This window comes from Oncorhynchus mykiss, chromosome 3 (genome assembly GCF_013265735.2).
Source record: "Oncorhynchus mykiss isolate Arlee chromosome 3, USDA_OmykA_1.1, whole genome shotgun sequence".
Lineage (NCBI taxonomy): Eukaryota > Metazoa > Chordata > Actinopteri > Salmoniformes > Salmonidae > Oncorhynchus > Oncorhynchus mykiss.
The window spans coordinates 16,793,756-16,804,401 of NC_048567.1; the positions used below are offsets into that span (position 1 = coordinate 16,793,756).

Below are 10,646 nucleotides of genomic sequence, written 5' to 3' on the forward strand. Positions count from 1 at the left end.
ATTTACTAAGTGTTTCTTTCATATTGCCTACAGTAACTGTTTTGTATATGTGGCTGCTTTGATAAATGTCTCCTCATTATCTTTGAGAAGTTGCTTAGGTAGGTTATGCTGTTGATCATTTCAGACGTAGGGATTTCTCTTTAGTCTTGACCCTCTAGAGGCATGGACAAGTTGCCCCAGGGTTAAGAATGTACTATAATGATCAGCCCAAGGCCATTATGGTTCAGCATTCAAAATGAAAATTGCTATCTTACTGTAACTGCAATGTGAGTTTACCCAGTGTAAACATATTTTCTTCTAGATTGATCTTTTTCAAATTGTTTTTTTTTTGTTGCATCTTTTACATGCGCTTCAATGATAGGCCTACACCAATGTTAAAGTGATTGTTCCATTTTCAGCTCAACATATTCAGATTAATATCTCCAAAAGCCCTTGCTTGTATAGTGTATTGTGCATCAATTCAGTTCATCTTCACTGCCTGGGGAATATTTAATCCCTACATAAGACAATGATAAACAAATAGTGATGAATTAAATGTCTCTTCTGAAATATCCCTTTCAAACATCAACTGATTAATTAACTGCTGAACCTTAGATGAGTAATAGACTGGATTCTGCTGCTTTAATTTCACTCTGGCTTCGTGACAATACAATAGCATATGTTTGACCTTTGAACATGATGGATTATTGACAGTATTCGAAAACACAGATCCAGAACATCTTTAAAGCCACTAGTGCCTTTGCATAAATATTTTCATTGATGGATAAGATCACTCCACATCGCAGTCCATTTTTTTCTAAAAAAGTGTAGGCCACATATCCTACCTACCGCTCTCCATTTCACCGTCCCACTCATTATTGCTCTGCGCATCCAAGCCAAGCGCACGAGTCCGAAAGCAATTCAAGATGATGTCGATGGACAGGCGCACCCTCGTTCCGAATCCAGAGAGAGAGAGAGAGAGCGCACCGTGTAAGCACATAGCTGCGTGTGGTGAAGTTTAGTATGCCTCATATAATAACCGTGTTATTGAACGGAGAGTCAATTCCAGAAATCCTCGTCTACTTCGCTAGATTTATTTTATTTTATTGGTGTTGGGGATTAAAACTGTCTCACTTAACGTTCGCCTTTTTGGTTTTTCTTTAGTCTGCCTGCGCTCTTGGATCTATTTGGAGATGTCTGAGTTTAACCACTCAAATCTATCAGGCGGAAACGCTCCGGACCCGGACTACAAGTGGACGTATGAATATTACGACGATGATGAGCCTGTTTCGTTCGAGGGACTGAAAGCGCACCGATGTAAGTACAGGATCTCAGTTTACAGTCCTGTGCTGCCCCTCCACCCCTTTCACCCATTTTCTCTGCGTTACGCATGCATGACTTTATTGTAGAAATGAACTGTGCTTAAATCATGTGTGCATGTATTTATACGTGAGAATTGTCATGGCTCATTGCATCACATTCATATTTCTGGCTAGAAGTTAAAGTTAAGTATAGCAGATATTCTTCATAATGACAAATAGGTAGAGGGTGTGTGTGGTTTATGAGAGATATATAGAGAGAGGAGGGGGGCTGCCTTGGACTGTAAACCCTGCAGAGTAATATAAGCATGTCAGTGCTGAGTGTCTGAGTAAGGGGGTTCCTTGTTTAGGCCTGCATGTGTGTCAGTCTTTTAACATTAGACACATACACAATCAATAACTTTATTTTTCCTCTAGAATAACATACACCAATCAATGTCACCCCGTCTAGACATAATACATTTTCATAGCCCTCCCCTCTCTCTCTTCCCGCCTCTCCATCTCATTGTGCTTAAAATAATGTTGTTTTTGTCATGCTGTAGATATAATGACCTACTACTATACATTGGAACTAAAAAAAAATATTTGAGCTGTCAATCAAGTCTTGTTGTGTTGCAGACTCCATCGTGATAGGCTTCTGGGTGGGCCTGGCTGTCTTTGTCATCTTCATGTTCTTTGTCCTGACGCTTCTCACCAAGACAGGAGCTCCACATCCTGAGTGAGTCTCCTTATCAACCAGCCATCACATGTCAATCAAATGAATTACTTAGCAATCCACCAACTTCCAGTGTCTCTTAACATGTGCACAATTATTTTCCACAGTAGGTAAATGGCAGACAGTGTGACTGGTCCATGTTCCAAGTTTCATAGTGCTTTTAGGACCATGGATAGCACCATGCTTATTAGTGGTGGTTCAGCAGCATGGACAGTTTCTTAGCATGCACAATTATTTATCACACCAGGTAAATAACATTGGCAGTGTGGCTGTTCATATTCCAAGTTTTGTGGTACTTTCTTTTCAGCACCATGGACAGCACCAGGTGTGTTAGTGGCAGAGCCTTACACAGGCTGTGGTTAGTTCTTCTTCAGCACCACAGAGAGCGCCTGGTTCAGAGTGTCTCTTGGTTTTCCTCTATGTACATGAGACAATTCTCCCTCCCAGTCTCAGTGCACTCTGATGTTTGATGCCATCTTAGTAAAGGATTCTGATTATCAGAAGCCCTCTTCCTTTTTATCCATGGTTGTAGCATATGTCTCATTTGCACACTGTTCTCTCTCTCTCGCGCTCTCTCTCTATCTCTCTCTCTCTGTCAGCTACCTCTTTTTTTTCTGACTGTACGCTCTGCTTTGATCCTTCTTTCTTTCTTCTTTTCAGTCAGAGATCTCTCCCTTGGTGGTCCCTCCCTCTCGTCCCCCTCCCACAAAGCCCTGTTTCTCTCTCTAGCCTTGTACAAACAAAATGCGTTCTGGTGGAAGTCCAATCACTTCAATGGTAGGCGAGCCGCACCGCTGCAGCTCATCTGTGGAACAAGAGCTTTCAACTATGTGTTTATGGGAAACATCAAGACATTTTTTTGACAGGTCAATACATTTACTTGAAAAACTACAAGGTCAACGTTTATGATGTTTATACATTTATGCAATTATGTGGTAACGCTTCACTTAACACCCAGTGTCGTAACATACTATTACACGGTCATAACACTGTCATGATGTCATAAGAGCTGACATAACTTGTCATAATATGGTCATAACACTGTCATGTCATGATGTCATAAGAGCTGACATAACTTGTCATAATATGGTCATAACACTGTCATGATGTCATAAGAGCTGACATAACTTGTCACAATATGGTCATAACACTGTCATGACCCATATTTACACCTGTTGTGACATATATTGTGTTTTTTTTATGGCTGGTTATGACACCCACATAAGAGTGTGAGAACCTAAATTTATTCAAATTAGGGTTTTTTTCTGTCAAAAAGTTTCCTTTCATTTGAAAGTTTGTCTCTTATATCCTTTGTTTTTGTTGTAATTAATTCTTTACAGTTATTTTTTTTCATCATATTTTAAATAACTTGTAGAAAATACAACTTTATGGCACTGTCATGAAGCATTATGACCATCCTGTGTCACTTTACATGGACTAAGACAATACACTTTATGACTCTGTCATGAAGCATTATGACCATCCTGTGTCACTTTACATGGACTAAGACAATACACTTTATGACTCTGTCATGAAGCATTATGACCATCCTGTGTCACTTTACATGGACTAAGACAATACACTTTATGACTCTGTCATGAAGCATTATGACCATCCTGTGTCACTTTACATGGACTAAGACAATACACTTTATGACAAAGTCAAGAAGCATTATGACCATCATTGTCATATAAGCCAGATAAGACCATCACTTACAGGCCCTTATATCAGTCATCAGTCCAAAAGAGGGTGTATTGTCCTGCTCCTGAAATCTGCTCCTGCATTCATCCCTGTCAACAACAGAGCATTGGAGTAGGTGCATGTCTGACATCAATGTGTGTGCAATTACAATAATAATTTAACAACGTTAATAAATAAATAAATATATATAAAGTACCAGTCAAAAGTTTGGATACACCTACTCATTCAAGAGTTTTTCTTTATTTTTTTACAAATTTCTACATTGTAGAATAATAGTGAAGATATCAAAACTATGAAATAACACATTGAATCATGTAGTAAACAAAAAGTGTTAAACAAATCAAAATATAGTTAATATTTGAGATTAATCAAAGTAGCCACCCTTTGCCTTGATGACAGCTTTGCACACTGTTGGCATTCTCTCAACCAGCTTCATGAGGTAGTCACCTGGAATGCATTTCAATTAACAGGTGTGCCTTGTTAAAAGTTCATTTGTGGAATTTCTTTCCTTCTTAATGCGTTTGAGCCATTCAGTTGTGTTGTGACAAGTTAGGGGGGTATAGAGAACATAGCCCTATTTGGTAAAAGACCAAGTCCATAATATTATGGCAAGAACAGCTCAAATAAGCAAAGAGAAAAGACAATCTGGAATATTTCAAGAGCTTTGAAAGTTTCTTCAAAGCAGTCGCAAAAACCGTCAAGTGCTATGATGAAACTGGCTATAATGAGGATCGCCACAAGAAAGTAAGACCCAGAGTTACCTCTGCTGCAGAGGATAAGTTCATTAGAGTTAACTGCACCCCAGATTGCAGCCCAAATAAATGCTTCACAGAGTTCAAGTAACAGACACATCTCAATGTCAACTGTTCAGAGGAGACTGCGTGAATCAGGCCTTCATGGTTCAATTGCTGCAAAGAAACCACTACTAAAGGACACCAATAAGAAGAGACTTGCTTGGGCAAAGAAATATGAGCAATGGACATTAGACCAGTGGAAATCTGTCCTTTGGTCTGATGAGTCCAAATTTGCGACTTTTGGTCTTTGTGGGATGCAGAGTAGGTGGACTGATGATCTTTGCATGTATGGTTCCCATCGTGAAGCATGGATGAGGAGGTGTGATGGTGTTGGGGGTGCTTTGCTGGTGACACTGTAAGTGATTTCTTTAGAATGCAAGGCATACTTAACCAGCATGGCTACCCCAGCATTCTGCAGAAATACGCCATCCCATCTGCTTTGCGCTTAGTGAGTCTATCATTTTGTTTTTCAGCAGGACAATGACCCAACACACCTCCAAGCTGTGTAAGGGCTATTTGACCAAGAAGAGTGATGGAGTGCTGCTTCAGATGACCTGGACTCCACAATCACCCAACCTCAACCCAATTGAGATGGTTTGGGATGAGTTGGACCGCAGAGTGAAGGAAAGACAGCCAATAAGTGCTCAGCATATGTGGGAACTCATTCAAGACTCTTTGAAAAGCATTCCAGGTGAAGCTGGCTGAGAGAATGCCAAGAGTGTGCAAAGCTGTCATCAAGGCAAAGGGTGGCTACTTTGAAGAATCTCAAATATCAATATATTTAGATTTGTAAAACACTTTTTTTGGTTACTACATGATTCATATGTGTTATGTCATAGTTTTGATGGCTTCACTATTATTCTACAATGTAAAAATAAAGAAAAACCCTTGAATGAGTACGTGTGTCCAAACTTTTGACTGGTACTGTACTGTATATATAACATAAAAACACTGTTGACAAGTAGCATATGGTATAATGGAATGTTTTGCCTCGTGTGGTAGGTTTTGTGGGTTTTGACACTCTTGTGTATGTGTCATAACCAGCCATAAAATAACACAACAGGTCTACCTTGTCATAACCTGTTATGATTCTGGGTGTCAAATAAAGTGTTACCTATCATGTTTTATGTATTATATTGCTATTGGTGATTTGATTTATAATACCGTTGTGGGATGTAGCCTGTTGTTACACACTTGACATGTGGCTGGAAGATAATTAATAACACTTCCATGTTGTGTGATTCTGATTGTGGTGATGCCGTGCATAGATTGCAACAATTGCATAGAAATTATCTTACGGCAATGTGATGATGCAGTCTGTTTGCATGCGGTGTCTGAGTTCTATTTCTCTTGAAGCTTCATCCCCTCTCTCTCTCTCTTACCACTCTCCCTTTCTCAACTCAACTTTCTGAACGTTTTATGCTGCTCTCTGAACCACCCTTATCCCTGTGACTGTGTACGTGGCAGCTGTCACGGCTCTCTCATTTGCTGCCCGTGAGTCTGTGTATCTGTTCCTCTGGAGTGTATCTCTGCCAGGCTCAGCTCTGGGATCCTTTACAGACAAACCTCACTGCCTTCCAGACAGACCTCACTGGCTTGCTGATGAAAACAAACAGCCTGCAGGGATCAGTGACTGATCAGCATGCTGCTCTACTTTGATACTTCCCAGGCTCTATCTATTGCAGGACCACAGCACAGCAAGCAGGATGGCAGTTAATGCATTTAATGGGACCAACTAGTTAAGGCTGGAAATCTGTTTCTGTGTGTGTGACTATAACAACAAATGAAAGAGTAAATGGTACCCATCAGTCTCCCTGAATCTTGTATTTCCAATTGTAGCCCAGTGTGTGTGTGTGTGCGTGTGCATGGTTGTGTGCGTGTGGATGGGCGTGTTGAGGTCACATCAGGCTTCTCTTCTTTATGGCTACGTTTAGACAGGCATCCGAATTCTGATCTTATTTTCACTAATTGGTAGTTTTATCATTTAGATCAGCTCTGAATAAGATCTGATGTGAAATTATCTGATATGATTGGCCAAAAGGCCAATAACTGGGGCAACATTTTTTAATTGGGCTGCCTGACTAAACATAGCCTATTAGGTCCTAAGTGAATGTGAGAGCTGATGAGTGCTGGCTGCTGAGTAGAGGAGCTAATTGTCTTGCTGTGTTCAGTAATGGAGGTCAGGGGGCCTCAAGGGGCCCCACCAGGGCCAAGCTTGTTAAACTCCCAGGTCTGCTGACCACAGCGCTCTAGTCCAACGCCATGCCATCCATTTACTCAGCTTTCTCTCTTCCTCTCTCTCTGCCCTGCTTCAATGCAGCTATATACTGAGCTTAGCTAAAGCCAAAAAATAAAGACACCCGCTAAGGGGATAGGAATATAGTGTTGAGCCAATATACACAGGAGCGCCAATATACACAGAATTAGCGCACGGACACGCAACACACAGCTCTTTCCAAACATGCATTGATTATTCAATCCACACTTGTTTGTTTGAGCATGAATGAAGAGTCATACGCCCCAAAAGGGAATACATGATACCATCTACCTACCATCCATGTCTCTTTCTTCCCTCTCCCTGTCCTCTCTTACCTACCATCCATGTCTCTTTCTTCCCTCTCCCTGTCCTCTCTTACCTACCATCCATGTCTTTCTTCCCTCTCCCTATCCTCTCTTACCTACATCCATGTCTCTTTCTTCCCTCTCCTCCCTTACCTACCATCCATGTCTCTTTCTTCCCTCTCCCTGTCCTTTCTTCCCTCTCCTCCCTTACCTACCATCCATGTCTCTTTCTTCCCTGTCCTTTCTTCCCTCTCCTCCCTTACCTACCATCCATGTCTCTTTCTTCTCTCTCCCTATCCTCCTTGATTCTGATTAAGGCATCTTATTTTTAATTTTGAGGTAGTCACACCTATTTCTCTTCTAATACACTCTTGGTCCTCAAATGTCCCCCATCTAGAGGAGCTGAGCCCTGTAAGAAGCGTGTTCGTCTGACCAGCTGTGTGGAGGACCTCCGCCCCCCTGCAGACCCTGACAACCGGCCATGCCTACAACTGGACTCCACCCTCAGCCGCTCCCTCTTCCACTGCTACATCAATGAGGAACAGGCCCAGGGGGGGTCCAGGCCTAGAGCTGGGGCAGGAGCTGTGGGAGCACCCAGAGGAGGGCTGGTCCAGGGGCCGGGGCGAGGCAGGTCAGGCAGCCCAGAGGAGCGGGTGGTGGTGGGGATGGAAGTAGGTGTCAGCTGTGCCCTGCAAGGGGCTGCCATGTTGGGGGGGAACCGGACCGACCACAGAGAGGCAATGTCCCTGTCCCACTTCAACATCCCTAACGTTGTGAACTCCGAGCACAGCTCCACCCTGGAGGAGGACGATCTGCTGCTGGGGGAGCCGCCAATCATCATGGAGGGGGAGTGTCATCGGCCCCACAGCGCACATCACATGATGAACTAAGGTCCCCTCTACTTCCAGGGGAACCACCAATCATCCTAGATGAGGAGTGTCGTTCCCATGGGATTGACTGGGGGAACCACCATGGAGGTTCAAATAAGTCCTAATCTAACATTCTGTGTTGTGCCAGTCATGTACAGTGCAAGCTCTCCTAAGTAGGCTGTGGTTCCAGCTTCCCACACCACCTCCACTGTGAGGACATTCTGGATTATTATGGATCCTGTACCTCCTGACATTTTCATTCTGTTCAGATTTGGTTCAGGCTAAAATACTGTACAGACCAAATATATAAACATTTAATGTTAATTAACAATACAGAGTTAAATATACATATGTGATATGCGCTACTTTTTGTCAACAAGGTTGCCTACGCAGAGCCAGAACGTGACATCACATCTCAACGCTAAACTGGAAGTCCAGCTTCATCAAGTTGATTAGAATGTTGTATTTTTTTTTAATATAACCTTTATTTAACTAGGAAGTGAGTTAAGAAAAAAATATTATTTACAATGACAGCCTACCCCGGCCAAATCCTCCCCTAACCCAGACAACGCTGGGCCAATTGTGCGCCGCTCTATGGGACCCCCGATGACAGCCTGTTGTGATACATCCCGGGATTGAACCCGGAACTGTAGTGACGCCTCTAGTACTGCAATGCAGTGCCTTAGACCACTGCGCCACTCGGTCACCCTGTATAGTGGTGGAGGCCTTGCAGGAATCAGATAAAGGGATGGCAACAACAGAAGAGGTAAGGAGAATTTGATACAACAACCAAAATGCACCAGAAAGGCAAGACTCTTCTCTTGGGTTTTCAATTCAACAGCAGTCTGAGTGTTGTCCTTGTTCAGTACTTATTGTAGTACACCTGTTCCTCACTATAAACTGTCATAGACATAACTTTTTATATACCATGTGTTGCTCCTGTCAATGCTTTACCTACATGTCACATCAGTCTCGTCTGCCAAGTCTATAGAAGGTTGTGACTAAATAAAACTAAACTCAACAAAGATCATTCGTAAAAATCCAAATAACCTCACAGATCTTCATTGTAAAGGGTTTAAACACTGTTACCCATGCTTGTTCAATGAACCTTAAACAATTAATGAACATGCACCTGTGGAACGGTCGTTAAACTTCTTGATACTACCCATCCCACATGCGGGAGCGTAATCATCGCCTCAAACTAATTAGCATAACGCAGCGGACATAAATACCCCTGGAAAATTGTCCTATTCATGAAAATCACAAATGAAATATATTGAGACACAGCTTAGCCTTTTTTTAATCACACACAGTCATCTCAGATTTTCAAAATATGCTTTACAGCCAACGCTAGACAAACATTTGTGTAAGTTTATCATGGCATAATGCTATGCTAGGCTCTGCTAGCAACAGGCAACATTTTCACGAAAATAAGAAAAGCAAATAAATTCAATCATTTACCTTTAAAGAACTTCAGATGTTTTCACTCAGGAGACTCCCAGTTAGATAGCAAATGTTCATTTTTTCCAAAAATATTATGTTTGTAGGCGAAATAGCTCCCTTTTGTTCTTCACCTTTGGCTGAGAAATCGACCGGAAAATGCGGTCACTACAACGCTGAACTTTTTTCCAAATTAGCTCCATAATATCGACAGAAACATGGCAAACGTTGTTTAGAATCAATCCTCAAGGTGTTTTTCACATATCTATTCGATAATATAACCGTCAGGACAATTGGTTTCTCATTACAAGCGATTGGAATAATGGCTACCTCAGTACTTTACGCAAGATTTTCTGCGGGAGCCATCATGTGGTCCCTTACGGCTATTCTTCAACATAAATGCATAAAAATATGTCACAATGCTGTAGACACCTTGGGGAATACGTAAGCTCATTCGTAGCCCATTCACAGCCATATAAGGAGTCATTGGCATGCAGGGGTTTCAAAATATGGGGCACTTCCTGGTTGGATTTTTATCTGGGTTTCGCCTGTTACATTAGTTCCGTTGCACTCACAGACAATATCTTTGCAGTTTTGGAAACGTCAGAGTGTTTTCTATCCAAAGCTGTCAATTATATGCATAGTCGAGCATCTTGTCGTGACAAAATATCCAGTTTAAAACAGGAATTTTTATTATTTTTATCCAAAAATGAAAATACTGCCCCCTAGTTATAAAAGGTTTTAAGACACTAACAGCTTACAGATGATAGGCAATTAAGGTCACAGTTATGAAAACTTGGGACACTAAAGAGGCCTTTCTACTGACTCTGAAAAACACCAAAATAAAGATGCCCAGGGTCAACGCTCATCTGCGTGAACGTGCCTTAGGCATGCTGCAAGGAGGCATGAGAACTGCAGGTGTGGCTAGGGCAATAAATTGCAATGTCCGTGAGACGCCTAAGACAGCACTACAGGGAGACAGGATGAACAGCTGATCGTCCTCGCAGTGGCAGACCACGTGTAACAACACCTGCACAGGATTGGTACATCCGAACATCACACCTTCGGGACAGGTACAGGATGGTAACAACAACTGCCCGAGTTATACCAGGAACGCACAATCCCTCCATCAGTGCTCAGACTGTCTGCAATAGGCTGAGAGAGGCTGGACTGAGGGAATGTAGGCCTGTTGTAAGGCAGGTCCTCACCAGACATCACCAGCAACAACGTCACCTATGGGCACAAACCCACTGTCGCTGGACCAGAC

General features: G+C 42.2%; 1 protein-coding gene across 1 annotated transcript; it reads left to right on the forward strand.

Annotated features, from left to right (window-relative positions):
• Nucleotides 1–1,172: 1,172 nt before the first annotated feature.
• On the forward strand, nucleotides 1,173–8,038 carry LOC100653482 (melanocortin 2 receptor accessory protein 2; the record flags this gene model as incomplete). Its single annotated transcript, NM_001246353.1, is given in 3 exon segments — nucleotides 1,173–1,296; nucleotides 1,917–2,016; nucleotides 7,468–8,038. Coding segments are annotated over 3 exon segments (717 nt in total).
• Nucleotides 8,039–10,646: the final 2,608 nt, after the last annotated feature.